The sequence below is a fragment of the Podarcis raffonei genome, chromosome 10 (assembly GCF_027172205.1).
Source record: "Podarcis raffonei isolate rPodRaf1 chromosome 10, rPodRaf1.pri, whole genome shotgun sequence".
In the NCBI taxonomy this organism is placed as follows: Eukaryota; Metazoa; Chordata; class Lepidosauria; order Squamata; family Lacertidae; genus Podarcis; species Podarcis raffonei.
Window position 1 is genome coordinate 73,904,435 of NC_070611.1, and position 19,936 is coordinate 73,924,370.

Consider the following 19,936-nt stretch of genomic DNA (forward strand, 5'->3'; position numbering starts at 1 on the left):
TCCACCACATGTGGTAAAAGGTTCCTTCTTTTTCTTTACATTTCCAGCATTTATTATCATGAGTATGATACATTTTTGCAAACTTCACTGGTGTTAAATACCATCTATACATCATTTTCATCAAGTTTTCTCTTAATACATTGCAACATGTAAATTTGATTCCTTTGTTCCACAATTTCTCCCAATCTACCATCATGATATTGTGCCCCACATCCCTGGCCCATTCAGTCATTACAGATTTCACTTGTTCATCTTTTGTATGCCATTCCAGCAATAAATTATACATGTTAGATAGGTTTTTTGGTTTTGTATCTAATAATTCCATTTCCAGTTTGGATTTCTCTCTTTGAAAACCAATTTTCTTATCCATTTTAAACACTTCATTTATCTGGATGTACTGGAACCTATCATCTAATTTATCTTTCAACGGATCACAAGGTCCCCTACTTCCATCAGAATAGCATTATACTTCAACCACGTATCTTTCATATTCAACCTTTTACGGGTCTTAGCCAAATCACTTCTTTTTCAAGGGTTCTCGCAATGCGTAAGGGAATGGTCTGAAGCTGAGTATGTAGGAATGCATTCTCAGGCAGATCAGCTTTCCTGGGAGCTGGAGGGGGGGAATTGACCCTCCTCTTTTCCAGTGGTCTCAGAAGCAGGGAGTGACACCGATACAGAGCAGATTAGACAGGAGTTACCTAGCTAAGAGATAAGGACAAGAGAAACAGACTCAGCTGGCCCTGAAGCAGGAATACGGATTTCTTTGGAGTTCACTGCTGGGAAGAAGAGTGGACTCTGAGAGGAACATGTCCCACACTCCACATATCTAAATGGGTTCTCCCTTGTGAGAGTCCCTAGATGTTGCTTAAACATTCCATTATAATTAAATCACTTTCTGTAATCTTTCCATTTAAACTGCTTCTCCTCATGTCTGAGGGTTGGGGGTTGGACTCAATGGCCCTTGTGGTCTCTTCCAACCCTATGATTCTATGATTCTATGTCTATGTCTGTTGATGGTTTGTAGGGGTTCAGCTCTTAAAGTTCATCCTGTACATGAGTCTGTTGATTTAGAACTTCCACTAGAACTGGACCTCTACCTTTATCTAACTTCCTGGCACTTATATGGTTTGTCTCTTGTGTGAGTTTGTTAATGTAAATCAAGGGTTCCACTCTGCCTGAAGCTTTATCGCTCTCAATGCATTTAAAGGGTTTTTCCCCTTTGCGAGTCCTTTGATGTCTTCTAAGGGTTTCACTGAAACCGAAGCTCCTCCGCACTCCATTCATTCATATGGTTTCTCCCCTGTGTGAGTCAGTTGATGTCTATTAAGCTGTCCACTCTGACTGAATTTCTTTCCGCACTCCATGCATTTAAATGGTTTTTCCCCTGTGTGAGTCTGTTGATGTCTTCTAAGGTTTCCATTATCAATAAAGCTCTTTCCACACTCCATACATTCATATGGTTTCTCCTCTGTGTGAGTCCGTTGATGTATTCTAAGGCTTCCATTGAAACTGAAGCTCTTTCCGCACTCCATACATTCATATGGTTTCTCCCCTGTGTGAGTCCGTTGATGTTTTCTAAGGTCTCCATTCTGACTGAAGCCCTTTCCACAATGCATACATTTATAAGGTTTCTCCCCTGTGTGAGTCCGTTGATGTTTTCTAAGGGCTCCATTCTGACTGAAGCTCTTTCCACACTCAATGCATTTAAATGATTTTTCCCCTGTGTGAGTCCGTTGATGTCGTGTAAGGTTTGCATTGAAACTGAAGCTCTTTCCGCACTCCATACATTCATATGGTTTCTCCCCTGTGTGAGTCCGTTGATGTCCTCTAAGGGTTCCATTATCACGAAAGGTCTTTCCACACTCCATACATTTAAATGGTTTCTCCCCTGTGTGAGTCTGTTGATGTCTTCTAAGGTTTCCATTATCACTAAATCTCTTTCCACACTCCATGCATTTAAATGGTTTCTCCCCTGTGTGAGTCTGTTGATGTCTTCTAAGTTTTCCATTATCACTAAATCTCATTCCACACTCAATGCATTTAAGTGGTTTCTCCCCTGTGTGAGTCCGTTGATGTCTTCTAAGGCTTCCATTGAAACTGAAGCTCTTTCCGCACTCCATACATTCATATGGTTTCTCCCCTGTGTGAGTCGCTTGATGTCCTCTAAGGGTTCCATTATCACGGAAGGTCTTTCCACACTCCATACATTTACATGGTTTCTCCCCTGTGTGAGTCTGTTGATGTCTTCTAAGTTTTCCATTATCACTAAATCTCTTTCCACACTCAATGCATTTAAATGGTTTTTCCCCTGTGTGAGTCCGTTGATGTCGTGTAAGGTTTGCATTGAAACTAAAGCTCTTTCCACACTCCATACATTCATATGGTTTCTCCCCTGTGTGAGTCCGTTGATGTCGTCTAAGGATTGCATTTAAACTGAAGCTCTTTCCGCACTCCAAACATTCATATGGTTTCTCCCCTGTGTGAGTCGCTTGATGTCCTCTAAGGGTTCCATTATCATCAAAGGTCTTTCCACACTCCATACATTTACATGGTTTCTCCCCTGTGTGAGTCTGTTGATGTCTTCTAAGTTTTCCATTATCACTAAATCTCTTTCCACACTCAATGCATTTAAATGGTTTTTCCCCTGTGTGAGTCCGTTGATGTCGTCTAAGGATTGCATTTAAACTAAAGTTCTTTCCACACTCCATACATTCATATGGTTTCTCCCCTGTGTGAGTCCGTTGATGTGTTCTAAGGTTTCCATTATCATGGAAGCTCTTTCCGCACTCCATACATTCATATGGTTTCTCCCCTGTGTGAGTCCGTTGATGTCGTCTAAGGATTGCATTTAAACTGAAGCTCTTTCCGCACTCCATACATTTATATGATTTCTCCCCTGTGTGAGTCCGTTGATGTCTTCTAAGGCTTCCATTGAAACTGAAGCTCTTTCCGCACTCCATACATTCATATGGTTTCTCCCCTGTGTGAGTCCGTTGATGTTGTCTAAGGGTTCTATTATCACGAAGGCTCTTTCCGCACTCCATACATTCATATGGTTTCTCCTCTGTGTGAGTCACTTGATGTCCTCTAAGGGTTCCATTATCACGAAAGGTCTTTCCGCACTCCATACATTCATATGGTTTCTCCCCTGTGTGAGTCTGTTGATGTCTTCTAAGGTTTCCAATGAAACGGAAGCTCTTTTCACACTCCATACATTTAAAAGGTTTCTCCCCTGTGTGAGTCCGTTGATGCATATTTAGGCTTCCACTCTGACTGAATTGCCTTCCACACTCCATGCATTTAAATGGTTTTTCCCCTGTGTGAGTCCGTTGATGTATATTGAGGTGTCCACTCTGACTGAAGTTCTTCCCACACTCCTTGCATTTGAATCCTTTCTTGCCCATGTGAGTCGGCTGATGTGTTCTATCAGTGAAAGTCTTTTCACACTCCATACCTTTAAATGGTTTCGCCACTTTTGGGGTTTGTTGATATGAGCTATGTGTGTTCATTCAATGAAGCATGTTCTAGATTTCACACATTTTAAGGTCTATATCTAGTGGAAACCAAAGGTGCCCTTTCCCCTCGAAGTCTGTCTCTCTTCTCCATGACCCTCCTCAGCGTGGGAGGAAAGGAAATTCTGTTTGGGTTTCAAGGAAGAGAACAAAGGAAAAGAGAGCATATCAGATGCCATTAGCACCACCTCATATTTCAACATGTCCTATATTTCCCCTGAATCCTACCCAGGTTCCAAATTTTTAGGAAATGAAGATGCAATGATGTCAAATGATAGTAATGCATCAGCAACCTTTCATTATCCTCAATCATCATTAATAAAGCAGCATGATCTTGGAAAACAGCCTTTTCACATCAATTGTTTTCTCACAGGAAATGCAGCTACTCTCTCTCCATGAAAAGGCCCTCTCTGTCTCTGGTTCATCTTTCCTTTGGACATTTCCCATCATCGGCATCATAATCCTCCATCCACCCCTGTTTCCACCCCTAGATCTTCATGAATCACCTGCACAGTCCCAATGGCCTCAGGAAGTCCATGTGGACCATTATTTGAGACCATTATATGAGACCCAGGTCTACATCTTTTCCAGGGACTTTGGTCTGGGTCAGTCGGAGAACTAGTGGCAAGGCTTGGTGCTTGAGGTCAGCTGAATGGGTGCTCAGGGAAGCTCCTGTTCTGGGAGATGGACCTCTGTCTACATGCCTTGCATTGCATGGAGAGAGCAGGAGAAGCAGAAGGAAAGCAGCTGGCAAACGGGTAACACCCCCCCATTGTTCCTTATAATAATGATGTGCTGCCTGATCTCTTGCACCGTCTTCTGACACAGGACTATCCTAATCTGGCACTGAAAAGCTGGATATTAAAAGCAAATGGATAACTCTACTTAGTGGAAACTTCATCCTTGAATATGTAGTACTGATTCATTAACAACCTGAAGTTGTGTTATTTCTTGAGATATGAATTTATTCCTGATCTGAGCGTTTTTTCCTACTCTCCTAACTATATGTCAGTCTAGGAGATCGTTATGAAGGAGCAAGTTCTGCAACCTAGAGCCCTAAACAGCCTCGGCCCTGTAGACCTGAAGGAGTGTCTCCACCTCCATCCTTCACTCTGAACACTGAGGTTCTCCTCTGAGGGTCTTCTGCTGGTTCCCTCCCTTCAGAGGTCAAGGAAATGAACAACTACCTGACATTTAGAAGACAGTTGAAGGGAGACCTGTATTAGGAGGTTTTAATGTTTGATGTTTTACTGTCTTTTATGTGTACTGGAAACCCAACCAGATGGGCAGGGTATAAATACTACAATCAGTTGTATTATCTTGTGATTTTTTTGTAGTTATTTTGGAATTCGTAGTGCAATATCAGGTCATGAAATGTTTTGGGTGGAGAAAATCACAGGGTTGCCGTAAACAATAATCCCACCCACAAACTCTCATTCACATACAGTCTGTAAATTTGGGAAGGTCACACAGCTCACCTGTGCTAATATTGGTAGTCTTTGGCCTCCATAGGCGCACCCTGTCTGTAGAGCCTCCAGCCACAAGCACTGTCTATCATGAAAATGGGTCCTTTGACTGGGAAGAATCTCAGCTTGTCAGTCACTCTGACATTGCCTACAAAAAGTAAGAGGAACAGAAATGCCTTTGAGGTGCACCTTCTATAGCAATCCTGAGATCGGACTTCCGGGTTAGCGCCAACGGCTAATGGCGGATTCCTTCCGAGCTCCGGAGGGAATCGGCTCCGCAGGAATCGGGTCTTGCCGCTGCGGCGACGCGGGGACCCTCAGAAATCACAGGCACTGAAGCCTGTGAACTTGGTGACTCGGCGGGCACCATTTGCGCCCCCCGACCCGCGAAGGAGCCTTTTTAAAGGCTTCGGAACGGGGGACGGGGTGAGCGGCGCGGTGCTGAGAGTCGACTGCTTCTCCTGCGGAGTGAAGCCGCACGCCATGGTCGGAGAGCGCTGACTTCTTCTTGTGAACAATTGGACTCTAAAAGCAACAACCCGTGAGTAATACGGAAATTGGATTTGTAAAGAAAAAAAAATTTTTTTTTGAATTAGGCATGATCGGGGAAGGCGCAAACAGGAAGTCCGTCTCCCCGTCTTATAAATAATCTAAAGCAAGGACTAGCTAACTAAGGTCGAGAGAATTTCTTCTTCTTTATTGGGTAAAAGACATTAATTTCACGATTTGGCAGTATAAGTAATTTCACTGGCGGATAAGAGCTAATTTTGAGAGCTGAAGTGCCACCCCCCCCGGACCCGGGAGTGATCCGCGAGAGAGCCTGTTGAGGAGATATAGAAGAGTTTCACAGCTGTCAAATTAGCTGTCAAGAAGGAAAAAGAGAACTTTGTTTCTGCTGTCTCTGCTGGATATATTTGCTACAATTTGGTTATATTTTGTTGAAAACAAGGAAGAACTGATACAAACTAACTTGATTTTTGGATTTGAACTGGAAGGAAGATAAAGTAACCTCCTCCCCCGGCTCCCCCCACCCTTGGCCCCCTCCCTCTCTCCCGGAGTCTCCCCTGCACCCAGAGGCCCCTTTGGCGCGGCTCACCCCTCGCCATGCGCGACCCATCTCTCCATCCGGAGTGGCCCCCCAAGACGAGATGGGGAGGGACGGGGGGTCTCTATCTAGGCGTCTCTCGCGCCCCTTAACCCTTTCATGGTCTGCCTCTCTCCGCGCGGAGCGCACAGGGCCCCAGGGATGCCTGCGCGGGGGAAACGGGGCCGGGGAGTCCTCGTGGGACCCCGTGGGTGGGCGCCCCATGTCCTCCCCTGCCGAGGAAAGCCCCCTTCGCAGCACACGTTCAGGGATCCAGGCCCTCTCCGGGTCCTTCTCTCCCCTCTCCCCCCCCCGCGACCCCTTTACCTCTTTGTCCTCGCTCCCGATTCTCAATTCCTTTCCTGCAACATCGATGTTTTTTGGGGGGTCCCCTGCCGCCCCTCCTCCCCTTTCCGAAAGGGCGCGCCCCTAGAGCTATGGCGCTGAGCGGCAATCCGGCGTAGAAGCTCCACTTCCGGGAGAAACTGGCAGTTTGGGAGGAGGCTCACCCCTCCCTTATTCCCGGAACAGAAGCCGGATTGGAGGAGGAGGAGGAGGAGGAGGAGGAGGATCCTGATACTTCCAAAGGAGACGCCCAGGACAGCCTTGCAGCTAGAGGGATGTCTGAATACTATTATGGTTCTTATTGGAAGAGGGCAGTTAAAAGGTGTGAGAAACTGGGGTTGTTGACAGGGGTGGGTGACGGGTCCATGTTTCTGAATGCCAAAGACTCCTACTTTGGGACAAATCTGTGATGCTGTTGAAAAATGTATTGTGGGAAATGGGGAGAGGTCTTAAAAATCCATGCAACCATCTTCTCGGGGTTCCTACTCTTGGTGTGTTTGAACCTTGTTGCAACAAATAAAGATCAGGTCAACTGACCACAGTTTGCTTCTTTAACTTGGCTGGATTCTCCTTCTTTTGCTGACCGGAGGGACCCCCGGGGAGGGGCGCCCTGACGAGCTGGGCAGCGGAGGAAATCCGCACCCGGGGATATTTTCCTTCTCAACTCCTTCCCACCTGAGCCTCACCCCCTTACCTAAAAGCCCGACACAACACAAGGTGACAGGATTGTGACTCCTGCCCTCAGCAAACAAAATAGCTTTCCCCCCCCCGGAGCAAAGCAACCCCGGGATGCTGAGGTCCCCCAGTCCTTGAAATGAAATGGGGAGAGGAAACCTTCCGGGAGCAGGCGGGGAGGGGGCTGCCCAGGCTCCAGGAGCTCCTTCTCGCTGGTTCCTCCCCATCGCCCTCCTGCTGCCTGCCTCCCCTCCGCTTCTACTGGTCCTTTGCAAGTGCGGGGAAGCTCTAGTCCCCCCGCCCCCCCGAAGTTCCCTTAAGAGCCCCACGTTGCACGGGGCAGGCTCACCTGCAGCGAAACAAAACGCAGCTGCCCTGGCATAGTGGAGCCAGGCTGGGGGCACCGTGGGGACCCCAGAAATGTGTCCCTAGAAGAAATGCGCCTCCCCCCTTCTCTGGTGCTCAAGTGCTGCCGGTGGGCTTCCCAGAAGAGGCCCCTGCTTGGCCCCTGGGAGGACAGGGGCCCCTTGGGCCTGATCCTGTAGGGCTCACCTGATGTTCTGATGCAAGTGAACCCTCCTTTGTCCTTCAGGGAGAACAGGGTTTCCCAAATTTGGGTCTCCAGCTGCTTTTGGACTACAGCTCCCATCACCCCTAGCAGGCAAGACCAGTGGTCAGGGATGATGGGAATTGCCATCAGGATCTACAGGTGGCTCTGGCAAGTGAGCCCAGCTGCATGTGACAAGAGTGGGGGAATTCCGTCCTGGTGTTACGGCCATTACAGGGGAGGTATTATCTGACATTATCCCCTGGGACGAGGAACCCCAGACCCCTCTCTCTTCAGTCGCAAATGCACGACTCACACATTGTATAAATACAAGAAAACACGGTCTCTGCATATTATGGATGGGATTTACGGACTTTGTGTTTTATGAATGGGATTTATCAATAACCGAAGCTCACCAATCAAGAGCACTATGTTTTGACAGCTAGCCAATGACGGCTGAAACTGCCTGCAAACCAGTGTTTCAGCTCAGCCTTTGCACGATTGTCTCAGCGCCCTCCTGCTGCTCAAAGTATATTAAATATAGCCATTTTGGTTTTGATTGCCTAAAGTTGCTACAATGTTACAAAGATTGTGTCTGAATGTATCCTTTCAGCTTGACAGCTCTGGGAATGATTCCTAAATTTGTAAATTCATATAAAATCCATACTTTAACCGATTCTTCCCATTCCAACGCCATTTTAACTCTTAAGAAAAAGTAAATTTAGGCTTCACCCTCCTCCATGACCCTGGAAGCGGATAGCCACGTAGGCAGCAAAAACAGGGCCTCCTGCCATGATCCCCTGAGTACACTTCGCCCCACCCAGGGTGTGACCAAGGGGCGACAATAGACTTCCACAGAGGCAGTTGACCAAGCCAGGTGTTCTGAAAGCCCATCTCAGGAGAAGCCCTGAGGGCAAGGATGTAATTTGATTCTGAATTGATTTTGGAAAGTATTTCAATTAATTGATTGTGATTTTATGTAAACCGTGTTACTTTTACTGTTGTTAGCCGCTCTGAGCCCGGCTTCGGCAAGGGGGGCGGGCGGGATATAAATATTATTATTATTGCTACTACTACAGTGGTACCTTGGGTTATAGACGCTTCAGGTTACAGACTCCACTAACCCAGAAATAGTACCTCGGGGTAAGAACTTTGCTTCAGGATGAGAACAGAACTCGCACGGTGGCAATGGTGGCGCGCCAGCAGCAAGAGGCCCCATTAGCTAACTGGTACCTCAGGTTAAGAACAGACCTCTGGAATGATTTAGGTTCTTAACCAGAGGTACAACTGTATTATGTCAATAGTTTTATTGTTCTCTGGGTGATGGGTACTGGAGAGGTGTCCAGAGATGTATCTGATGGAGTGACCAACTGTTGAACTTGTGTAACCCTTTGATACCCCTCCCTATTTGTGACATACTAGTGAAGATGCTACTCGAAACGTATTCTGGGTGAAGAGGGGAAGTTTTAAAAGTCGATGTAAATTGTCCAGGGTTGTTCAAAAAAAGAGAGGTGCAGGGAGCTCCAAAAGGACCTCTCCAAATGGGGTGAATGGGCAGACAATACAGTTCATTGTCAATGAGATTAAAGTGATGCATGTTGGGACAAAAAACCCTACGCCCATTAATATAATGTATAGGCTCATGGGTCTGAACTGGATTTCTCTGTGTGCTCTAGACCAGGAGAGGGGAGGTGGTCGCAGCAGGAGGGGGAGTCTCCCTGGATGCTTCAGTAGCCGGCCTCCTCTCGGTCTCCTAGCCCCCCTCCTCTCCTCCCTCTGAGCCTGCCTGCTCACCAAACCCTGTTTCCTCCTCAGCTTGCAACACCTCTTCTCCCCCTCTGCTCCATTTTCTCCCTCTATCTTCTCATCGCCATCCCACCACCAGTCCCCAGGATCTGAGCCTTCTTCCTTGTGGGTCCCCCAGACTGGTGTCTCCCCCCCCCCCGAACCCAGCCAGTCCATGACAGCAACAGCAACAACAAGAGTAAAATCAGTAGGATAGTAATAAGGACTGTGGTCCTCGGGCAGGAAGACTCCCTAGCAGCATGATTGACTAATAACTTCTGGGACTATGGAAAAATATTATCCTCCCCAAACCCCAGAATAAGCAGTAGCTCTGGGGTTCCCCTAAGTGGTTCATGACTGAAGATGGGCCCTCCAGGAGACTTTCCTGGTACCTGCAACCCATCCTTCCCCCTCTTGCAGTTAGGTTGGGGGGGATCTCCCATTAAAGTTTTCTTCAGAACATGCAGGGGGCAGGGATGAAGTTCTGTTAAATAAGTAGTGTTTGGAGATCATGCGGTGGTGGGGGAGACAGAGTGTGATGGCCTGGGAATCCGATTCAGAGGCTGAACCGGAGGAATCCCAGCCTGCACAGGAGTCCCCGCCTCCAGGGCCAGCTGAACTGGGGCAGGGCCTTGATTCTGAAGCACCTGCACCTGTGCCGGATCCTCAGGAGCAGGCACCAGGTGAATCCACTCTGGCTCCGGAGGTGGTTGAGGACTCAGTGCCTGCAGGTGTGTGTCCCCCAGGGTCCAGTAACCCTTCAGCCTCTCCTGAACTACAGAGGCTCAGGGCAGAGAGGCGAAGGGAACTGGTTTCTCCCAGGAGGAATCATAGAATCATAGTTGGAATAGACCACAAGGGCCATCGAGTCCAACCCCCTGCCAAGCAAAAACACCTTAAGTGCTCGCCTTAAGGCCAGGAGAGGCTGGTCTCCTGGGGGCTGGGACCGCCCCTGGCCTCAGAGAAGATAAACGCCAGTCAGCCCGGTCCCAGGTTGCGGGAGCAACGTCGTTGAAGAGCTGTTTCGGCCAGCACCCAGTCCGGTTCTCCCAGAGTTCCTGTCCTTGCCTGGCCCCTCGCTGTGGGCCCCGCTTTGCCCGTGGAGGACTGTCTGCCGACCCTCGACTCAGGTCCTCGACCTTGCCCCACAGTAACCTCCCCCCTGGACCAGTACACAGAGTTTGGTGCAAAAACCACTCTGACACACAAATACCCATCTTGAATGCTTGAGTACAGCAACTCCAGGGCCTTAGCCAAGCATCGGTGGGGTAGGGGTCACGTGTAGAGCAAGTCCCACACTGACATCAAAAACACACATAGAGGCAGCAGGACTTCTTCAGTAATAGTTTACTGAGCTTTCAAAGCATACAGTTCTCACTGGGTCCCCAGTGAGGCACAAAACTTAGCTCCTGAGAGCAAATCCAGTTTCAGCAGTAAAAAAAATACAGCACACAGGATATCTAAGTCAGGCACACACACCGGCAGAAGGGAGCAAGGGAGGAAAGAGGCTGGAAGGACATAGAGCAATGTGTTTTGTCAGGGAATGGTCTGAAGCCAAATATGGGGGAATCCATTCTCAGGCAGATCAGCTTTCCTCAGAAGAGGAGCTGGAGGGGGAGAAACGGCCCACCTCGTTTCCAGTGGTCTCAGAAGCAGGGAGAGACGCAGACAGAGAGCAGATTAGACAGGAGTTACCTAGTTGGAGAGAATGACAACACTCAGCTGGGCCCTGAAGCCGGAAGAAGGATTTCCTCTGAGTGGAACATGTCCCGTGCTCCATACATCTAAATGGGTTCTCCCTTGTGAGACTCCCTAGATGTTTCCTAAACACTCCATTATAACTAAAGCACTTTTTGTAATCCCTCCATTTAAACTGCTTCTCCACTTTGAGGTTGTTGATGGTTTGTAGGGTGGCAACTATTAAAGTTCTTTCTGTGCATGTCTGTTGATGTTCCACTAGGACTGAAACTCTTATCTCCTTTGCTGCCATTTATATGGTTTGTCTCTTGTGTGAGTTTGTTGATGAAAATCAAGGATTCCACTCTGCCTGCAGCCCTGTGTGAGTCCGTTGATGTTTTCTAAGGGATCCATTATCACTAAAGCTTTTTTTGCAATCCATGCATTTAAATGGTTTCTCCCCTGTGTGAGTTCGTTGATGTCTTCTAAGATTTCCATTATCACTAAAGCTGTCCCCACACTCCATGCATTTAAATGGTTTCTCCCCAGTGTGAGTCCGTTGATGTTTTCTAAGAGATCCACTTTCACTAAAGCTCTTCCCGCACTCCATACATTTATATGGTTTCTCCCCTGTGTGAGTCCGTTGATGTTTCCTAAAGGATCCATTATCACTAAAGCTTTTTTCGCAATCCATGCATTTAAATGGTTTCTCCCCTGTGTGAATCCGTTGATGTGTTCTAAGTTGTCCATTATCACTATATCTCTTCCCACACTCCATACATTTATATGGTTTTTCACCCGTGTGAGTCCGTTGATGTATATTGAGGTGTCCACTCTGACTGAAACTCTTTCCACACTCCTTACATTTATATGGTTTCTCTCCTTTGTGAGTCTGTTGATGTCTTCGCAGGGTTGCATTGAAACTGAAGCTTTTTCCACACTCCATGCATTTAAATGGTTTCTCCCCTGTGTGAGTCCGTTGATGTCTTCTAAGGCTTCCATTATCACTGAAGCACTTTCCGCACTCCATGCATTTAAATGGTTTCTCCCCTGTGTGAATCCACTGGTGTAATTTAAGGTCTCCATTCCGACTGAAGCTCTTTCCGCACTCCATACATTTAAATGGTTTCTCCCCTCTGTGAGTCCGTTGATGTCTTCTAAGGCTTCCACTTCGACTGAAGCTCTTTCCACACTCCATACATTTAAATGGTTTCTCCCCTGTGTGAGTCCGTTGATGCATATTGAGGTGTCCACTCTTACTGAAGCTCTTTCCACACTCCATACATTTATATGGTTTCTCCCCTGTGTGTGTCCATTGATGCATATTTAGGTGTCCACTCCGAATGAAACTTTTCCCACACTCCATAATTTTAAGTGGTTTCTCCCCTGTTGGAGGTCGTTGATGTGAACTATGTGTGCTCATTCAATGACGCATATTCCACATTTCACACATTTAAATTTCTATTCCTAATGAAACCAAAGGTGACCCATCCCCTGGAGTTCTGACTGTCTTCTCCATCTCCTTCAGAGTGGGAGGAACGGAAATCCTGTTTGGGTTTCAAGGAAGAGAACTAAGGGAAAGAGAACACATCAAGCTCCATTAGCACCTTCTCCTATTTCAACGTCTCCTACATTCCCTCACCTCCTACCCATGCTCCCAATTTTTAGGAAATGAAGTTGCAATGTCATCAAATGATAGTAATTCATCAGCAACTTTCATAATCCTCAATCAATGTTCATAAAGCAGCTTGATTTTTTTTAAAAAATGATGTGCTGTCTCATCTTGTGCCCGTCTTCTGACGCAGGACTATCCTAAAACGACACTGAAAAGCAGGATATTCAAGGCAAATAGATAAACTGTACTTGGTGGAATGTGTAGTTCCTTTAAAATGTAGTATTGATTCACTAATGGCCTGAAGTTGTGTTATTTCTGGGGACATGAATTTATTCCTGTTCTCTCTTAAAGATCATAATCATACAATCTCATGGGGTGTTAGGGGAGCGTTAGTACCTTTGGTGGGGGACATGTTGTCCACCTTCTGGGGTAATCTACCCACCATTGGTCCCCACCCTGCACTCAGCTCTCACCTGTGGCTTCCAGAAACTGTCAGGATGGAATAGGGACCACAATCCCAGGAACAGCTTCAACCGGCAAGCTAAAACAGGTGAGGATAGTTGATGGGTCTCAAATCCTTGGTGTATTAGGGAATTCTGTTGCAGGTGAAGGCAGGCCCTGGTGAATGGAAAAGATGAGAACAACAGTGAATCCCACAGTCAAGAAGGCAGATTCTGCCCATTCTGCAGAGGAAAGTGAGGGCAGATGGGGCTGATCAACCAGGGAAGGGAACCCTTCGAGAAGGAAAACTCTGGTCGTAATACTTTGGTACACTCCCTCACTTCCTCTTGAGTTAGCTTCAGGAGAAGAATAAGCTGCGGAGAAAAACCTACACAAATCCAGAGTGGACTCTCTAAGGCGGTTGGATGGTGTCCTGCACACCTCCTTCCAGCCACTCCTGCAGCCAAGTTGGTGCCTAACGTACTGCTCTGCTTTCCTTGGGACCATATAAGCCAGGCTGAGAAGGGGCTCTTGTTGTCTAGGCAGCCCTGAACCCCCAAACACACTGTCCAGCCAGTGCTGCTAACAAAGCAGTTTCAGGGGGAGCGATGAACTCAGACCTGTGTATCAAAGTCTCTCCAAAGTGGAACAAGGAAAACAGAAGTGCTGTTTATATCACGCATCAATTTAAAAGTATTCAGATTATTTGTCTTTTGAAGAAAAGACCACCAAGTATCGTATGGCCCCTTCAAACTTAATGAAAGTCTTGTGCCTGGAGCTTTTGGGGGTGCAGGACCAGGAAAGCTTCTTCCATCATTATCCTTCCAATCCGGATTCAGGCCTCATCATGGAACTGAAACTACCCTGGTTGCTGTGACTCATGATCTCCGATGGTCTAGAGGCTGAGAGGAAAAGCTGTTTCCTGGTTCTGCTGGATCTCTCAGCGGCTTTGGAGACCTTTGACCATGGTATCCTTCTGGACCCTCTAGGGGAGCTGGGGGCCCTGCTATGCAGTGTTTCCCCTTCTTCCTCCTGGGCCATGTCCAGAACTTGGTGTTGGGGGATGAAGGTTCAGACCCTTGGGTGCTCCCTTGTAGGAGCAACAGGGTTGCCGTAAACAATAATCCCACCCACAAACTCTCATTCACACAAAGTCTGTCAATTTGGGGGGGAGGTCACACACCTCACCTGTGCTAATACTGGCAGTCTTTGTCCTGTATAGGCACACCCTGTATGTAGAGCCTCCAGCCACAGTCTATCATGAAAATGGGTCCTTTGACTGGGAAGAATCATGCAATGGCTATCATTGGATGCTGATGGGTTGTATCTCAGCTTGTCAGTCACTCTGACACTGCCTACAAAGAATAAGAGGAACAGAAATGCTTTTGAGGTGCACCTTCTAGATCAATCCGGAGAGCCATTCCATGGACTCTGCACCCGTTTCTAATGACAGGTGTACATTATCCTCATCCTCAATGAAGCTGGCAGTGGAAAAGACACTTAAAGATGGAAGCCTGAGAGAGAGGAAAAGGTTTCTGGCTGCTTCCTGGGTGGGATTGCGGAAACCAAGAGCCGCTTCGGAGAAGGCCTCTCCCCTCCCCTCTTCCTCTTGGAATTTCCCCTCCTCTCCAGGAGGACCAATGGTTGGACTTGGCAGAACCCCTGTATCTGCCATTAATTTGATTTTGAATTGATATTAGAACGAATTGATTTTAGAATGCATTTTAATTAATTGCTTCTGGTTTTATGTAAACTGTGTTACTTTTATTGCTGTAAGCCCCTCTGAGCCTGGCTTCAGCTGGGGAGGGCAGGATATAAATTATTATTATTATTATTATTATTATTATTATTATTATTATTATTATCTGGACAGGTCAGGGGCTTATGGGGTGGGAATTGGGTGGAGCTTGCAGGAAAGAAGGTGTGTCTTGTTAAAGGAGAAATCTGAGGGCTCCCTTGGACAAAAAACAAGGACAGCAGCCAGGAATACCAGAGCAAAACAACAGCCAGTAGGCTTGGTCTTTATTGAAGACTGTCGTGACAGGACTCCCACCTGCCACCAGGTGGAACAAGATGGAAGCCCTGAACAAAAGAGAACCCAAACTTTATTAGCTGCTGTAATAAACGAAAATCTGCCATTACTCCCTTATGGGGGACACAAGAGCCCTCATAGAGTCCTTTGTAGGTTCTCCATCGGTCAGAGGAAAAAACAGAGGCCAACCAGAGAATATTCAGAAGCAAAGCAGCTTGTAAGCCTGATCTTTATTGAAGTGTTGCAACAGGGTGCCCCCTTCACATGCAGGAAAGGAGGAGGACCCAGAACAAAGGTGTGCCCCCCCCTTATATAGACATTTTAAATTGCCCACCTTGGAGTCCAAACCAGCCCCAGAAACATCATAACTACTTCACAGAAAGGGCGGGCTAAAGCAGAAATCTGAGGGGGTTGTTTACCCCCTGTCTGGCAAGTTACCTGCTAATGCTTACTTGATTGATACCCTGGGGAGCCTGGCCAGTCTTTTGTAATGATAAGTACTTAGTTCCTGAGCCAGGTCACAGGCTCACCCTATTCAAACCCTTAAGACAGGATTTGTGAAGGAAGAGGCAATGGGGAGGCTGCTCCATTTGACCTTGCAGAGAAAACACCTGGCCAGCCTGGGAGTCAAAATGGCTCCATGGCTGCTCTCCTGTGCAGGTTCAGACATGGGGCCTATATATCTATGTACGTGTTTGCCTGGTACATTTATGAACCTTCATTATATACATAAGACTTTAATTTATTTATTTCACTGCTAATCCCAATGTTACACCCCCCCAAACTACATCATGGTTACATCATGAAAGGGAAGGTCTGGTGGCAGTAATCTGAGCATCCTGGACCATAGTCCATAGTTCCCCTTGTCCTCCACCAAACACCCATCGAGTGTAACAAAAGAGACATTTACATTTCCCTGCTAGGAGCAGAAGTGCGTAAGTAGCCAGAGCAGGAAGGGGGGGAGCAAAAAAATACGACCGCCACGTGGCCTGACTTATGCCCCCCCCCCAACAAGAAAGGAATCAGCTGCCATGCGGCCTACAGCTGGAGGGTGGCGGATGGCGGGGGCGAGGGAGCCATGCCTTCCCCCCCCACTACAAAAAAAAAGAAGGCCGCCCCTGCGGCCTAGCTGGCCCCCCGCCCAGAAAGAAGAGCCACAAAATTACAGCCTAGCCTGGCAGAGGGGCCATGTCCCTTCCAATCAGGCCAGAACTTACCTTAATCCAGCCGCCAGAACACGCTCCTGAGGATCCTGATTCTGGAAGGAAGAAAACCCAAAGAGGCTTGGACAAAGGGGTCAGCCTCTTTTCTTTGGCCTTTGCCCCACCCCCGGCTGGCCATCCATTGTCCTTCCTGACCAAGGGCGGGTCAAAGGCCGGCCCAAGCAGGTGGGAGGCACCCGCCCAGGTGAGCCCTATCTTGGTGCCACAAACCCCACCCACCTGTGGGAAAGGGTGGGCGGACATTCCCTGTTTCCCAGCCAAGCTAATCACACCCTTTTGTCTTCATCTGGGTTGGTTCTTTGTGGAATGGCTACCTGTCTGGCACTCAGGTATCAGGAGGCCAGGGATTATCCCTCAGGCAGAGGGGCTGCTGAGGAGCTGAGCTCACATGTCTATAGGAATTTCTGAAGTTACCCCAGTGAGCCAGTACATAGAGACATTGATCTGTGACTTCTTACATTTGGTATTGTGCAGCAAAGGCCCTTTGAATAGATAGGAAGAATGTGGTGAAGTGCTTTGTGGGGACAACTCACAAAAGTGATGGTGCTGATTTAGGTAGTGGGCTGCATGTGCATGATATCTGCTGAAGGGGCAACCCCCCCCCCAACTTATACATAAATTCCTGCAACAGTCTGGACAGGGCAGGGGCTTAAGGGGTGGGAAAAGTATAGAGATTGCAGGAAGGAAGGGGTGGGGGGACACGACCCCCCACTTTCCAGGGATCCCTCTCTGGTCGCCTTGAAGGGGTGGCCGATTCCTGGGTGGGAGGGAGAAGCCAAGGCAGAGAATCCCTGCAGGCGCCAACACGGAGACGTCTCCCCAAATACTGGTCTTCCTAGCTCTCCCCCCCCCAATTGCTGCCCTTCCCTGCCCCAGTGATGCTCCCCCTCCCCACTTCCTCGACCCCCTCCCTCTGTCCCAGAGTCTCCCCTGAACCCAGATGCCCCCCTTGGCGCGGCTCACCCCACGCCCTGCGCCCCCATCTCTCCGTCCGGAGGGCCCCCCCAAGACGAGCAGGGGAGGGACAGGAGGGTCTTTATCCAAGCGTCCCTCACGCCCGTTAATCCTTTCATGGCCCACCTCTCTCCGTGCGGAACCCACAGAGTCCCAGGTATGCCTGCGCAGGGAAATGGGGCGAGGGGGCTTCGTTGGGACCCCCTGGGTGGGCTTCCTAAGGGCCCAAGGAAAACCCCCTTCGCAGCACGCGTGCAGGGATCCAGATGCACGACAGGCGCTTTGGGGAGCTCAAGGGGGTCTCTGGATCCTTCTCTCGCCTCCCCCGCGACCCCTTTACCTCTTTGGCCTCGCTCCCGATTCTCCTTTCCTTTCCTGCAACATCCACGTGGGTGGGTGGGATTTACCTGCCGCCCCTCCTCCCCTTTCCGAAAGCGCGCGCCCCTAGAGCTGCGGTGCAGAGCAGCAATCCGGCGCAGAAGAGCCACTTCCGGGAGAAGCAGGCAGGTTGGGAGGGGGGCTCATCCCCCCCCCCATTCACGGAACAGAGGTCGGATGGCGAGGAGGAGGAAGAGGAGGAGGAGGTGCAACGTATGGGGGAGGGATTTGGGGTTGTGGGGGCGGGGTGAGAGAAGGATGTGCCGGGAGGGGAGGAATTGAGGGGGACGAAGGAGAGGAAGGTTTTCCCCCTCCCTTCTTTCTTCTGGGGATCAAGAGAGCGGGGGAGGGGCGGATCCCGGCAATCCACTCGCAAAGTGGGGTCTCCCACCCCAAAATGTTTACATTGCAAAATCCTTCCCTCCCCCACCCCACGCCACGAGATTAGATCCGTCCGTGTTTTAGGTACTGGTGTACATTGAGCAGCGGCTTGGACTCTGTGACTCCTGCGTTACGGGGGAAAATGGGGCTTTGGCTTTTGCGCACACAGCCCCGACACCCAGGTAAAATTCATGCAAGGAGTGAAGCAGCCCAGAACTAAAGCGCGTTGGAATTTGTACTGTTACCGGAAAAATCCGAGGGCTCCCTTGGACAAAAAGTAAAGACACCAACCAGGATAAATTGGAGCAAAACAGCAGCCTGTAGGCTTGGCCTTTATTGAACTGTTGCAACAGGGTGTTCCACTCACTTGCAAGAGAGAGGAAAGACCCCGAAAAATAGTGTGCAAGGTCTTATAAAAACTTTTTGAAATTCCCCTCCTCTAGGTCAAGCCCACCCCCAGAAACATCATGCATACATTACAGAAAGGAGGGGTTGAGGGAGGAGTTGGTGGTAACCTGAGTGTCTTGTCACCTGGCTGGTTCCTCCTTTTCCCCCTCCCCATGAGTCACTTCCAGGAGACAAAGGGGAGTTTGCAGTTTCCTGCCCATATACAAGTTCTTTGTGATCTTGATTGTCTTCTGTCTGGGATCATCAGGGTTGGCATAGCAACTGGGCAGGGCTCCTGTGGATGTGCTGAGACGGTGAAGGGATTATGGCTGACCAGGAACAAGCCACCCCCCTTTGATAGTTCTTGTCATATGGAGTAAAATAAAATGGAACAGTGCAAATCCGATGTATGGTTGCTTTTCTATGAATTTATAACAGAAATGTGGCGTATGTAGTGTGTGAGTGTGTGTGTGTGTGTGAAGTTTGTACAAACAGAATGATTGGGGTGGGGGGGTTCCTGCTACAGTTCATCCTCAGATAGGTTTTTTCACCTCCTGATGTAGTGATGATGTAGTGATGATGCTCCACGAACTGCGTGCTGGGATAAGATAGAAACTTTTAAAAGTCCTTGTCACCCCATCCTCGGGGTTCAATTCCTCTTTGGACCTGTTGCGCAATAAACTTTGATCTACAGCTATTTGCTCCGGTTGGTGGCCGGACTCCTTCCTTTATTCTGCAGGGACCCACGGGCTCTGCCTGATGAGCTGGGTGGCTGAGCAGCCTCGCACCTGGGCCCCCCCCCCAATAACACCAAATTAGCCTTTTATTGAACAGACCTAGGAGTAGACTTAGGGGGCATACAGCACCCGGACTCCGAGCCTTCTTCCCTTGGGGGTTCCCCAGCTGGTGCCTCCCCCCCTTTTCACCCAGCCAGTCCATGACAGCAACAGCAGCAACATCAGTAAAATAAGTATGATAATAATATGCACACTGGTCCTCTGGCTGGAAGATTAATAACTTCTGGGACTATGGAAAAGTACTATCTTCCCCAAATCCCAGAATAAGCAGTAGATCTGGGGTGGCCCCATGGGGTTCATGAGTGAAGATGGGGCCCCCAGGAGACTTCCCTGGTACCTGCAGCCCCTCCTTCCCTCTCTTGCAAGAAGGCTTGGGGGGAAATCTCCCATTAAATTACAGTATTTTAAGTTTTTTCTGAATGTGTAGGAGACAGGGAGAGGTTCTAGCGAAGAAGCAGTGTTTGGAGATCATACATGGTTGGGGGTGAGAAAGTTTGGTGCAAAAACCAGTCATATGCACCAATTTTTCATGCTTGAGTACAGCAGTTTCAGCAGTAAACAAATACAGCACACAGGATATCTAGGTCAGGCACACAAACTGGCAGAAGGGAGGAAGGGAGGAAAGAGGCTGGAA

The 19,936-nt window shown here is 48.6% G+C and overlaps 3 protein-coding genes across 3 annotated transcripts in view; all 3 read right to left on the bottom strand.

The window, feature by feature from the left end:
* Nucleotides 1–6,564, bottom strand: part of LOC128421943 (zinc finger protein 91-like) — a 52,754-nt gene extending 46,190 nt beyond the window's left edge. Inside the window, exon 1 of the mRNA XM_053405299.1 lies at nt 6,393–6,564. The gene's annotated coding sequence lies outside the window, so the exon portion shown is untranslated. The remainder of the gene's footprint in view (nt 1–6,392) is intronic.
* On the bottom strand, nt 1,013–3,007 carry LOC128421973 (zinc finger protein 160-like). Its single transcript, XM_053405379.1, has one exon. The coding sequence runs from the start codon at nt 2,961–2,963 to the stop codon at nt 1,284–1,286; it is 1,680 nt and encodes a 559-aa protein (XP_053261354.1). The 5' UTR covers nt 2,964–3,007; the 3' UTR covers nt 1,013–1,283.
* A 4,182-nt stretch (nt 6,565–10,746) lies between the features above and the next one.
* LOC128422530 (oocyte zinc finger protein XlCOF6-like) overlaps nt 10,747–19,936 on the bottom strand; it is a 33,172-nt gene continuing 23,982 nt past the window's right edge. Inside the window, exon 4 of the mRNA XM_053406624.1 lies at nt 10,747–12,511. Coding sequence (XP_053262599.1) covers nt 11,447–12,511 — 1,065 coding nt within the window. The 3' untranslated portion in view covers nt 10,747–11,446. The remainder of the gene's footprint in view (nt 12,512–19,936) is intronic.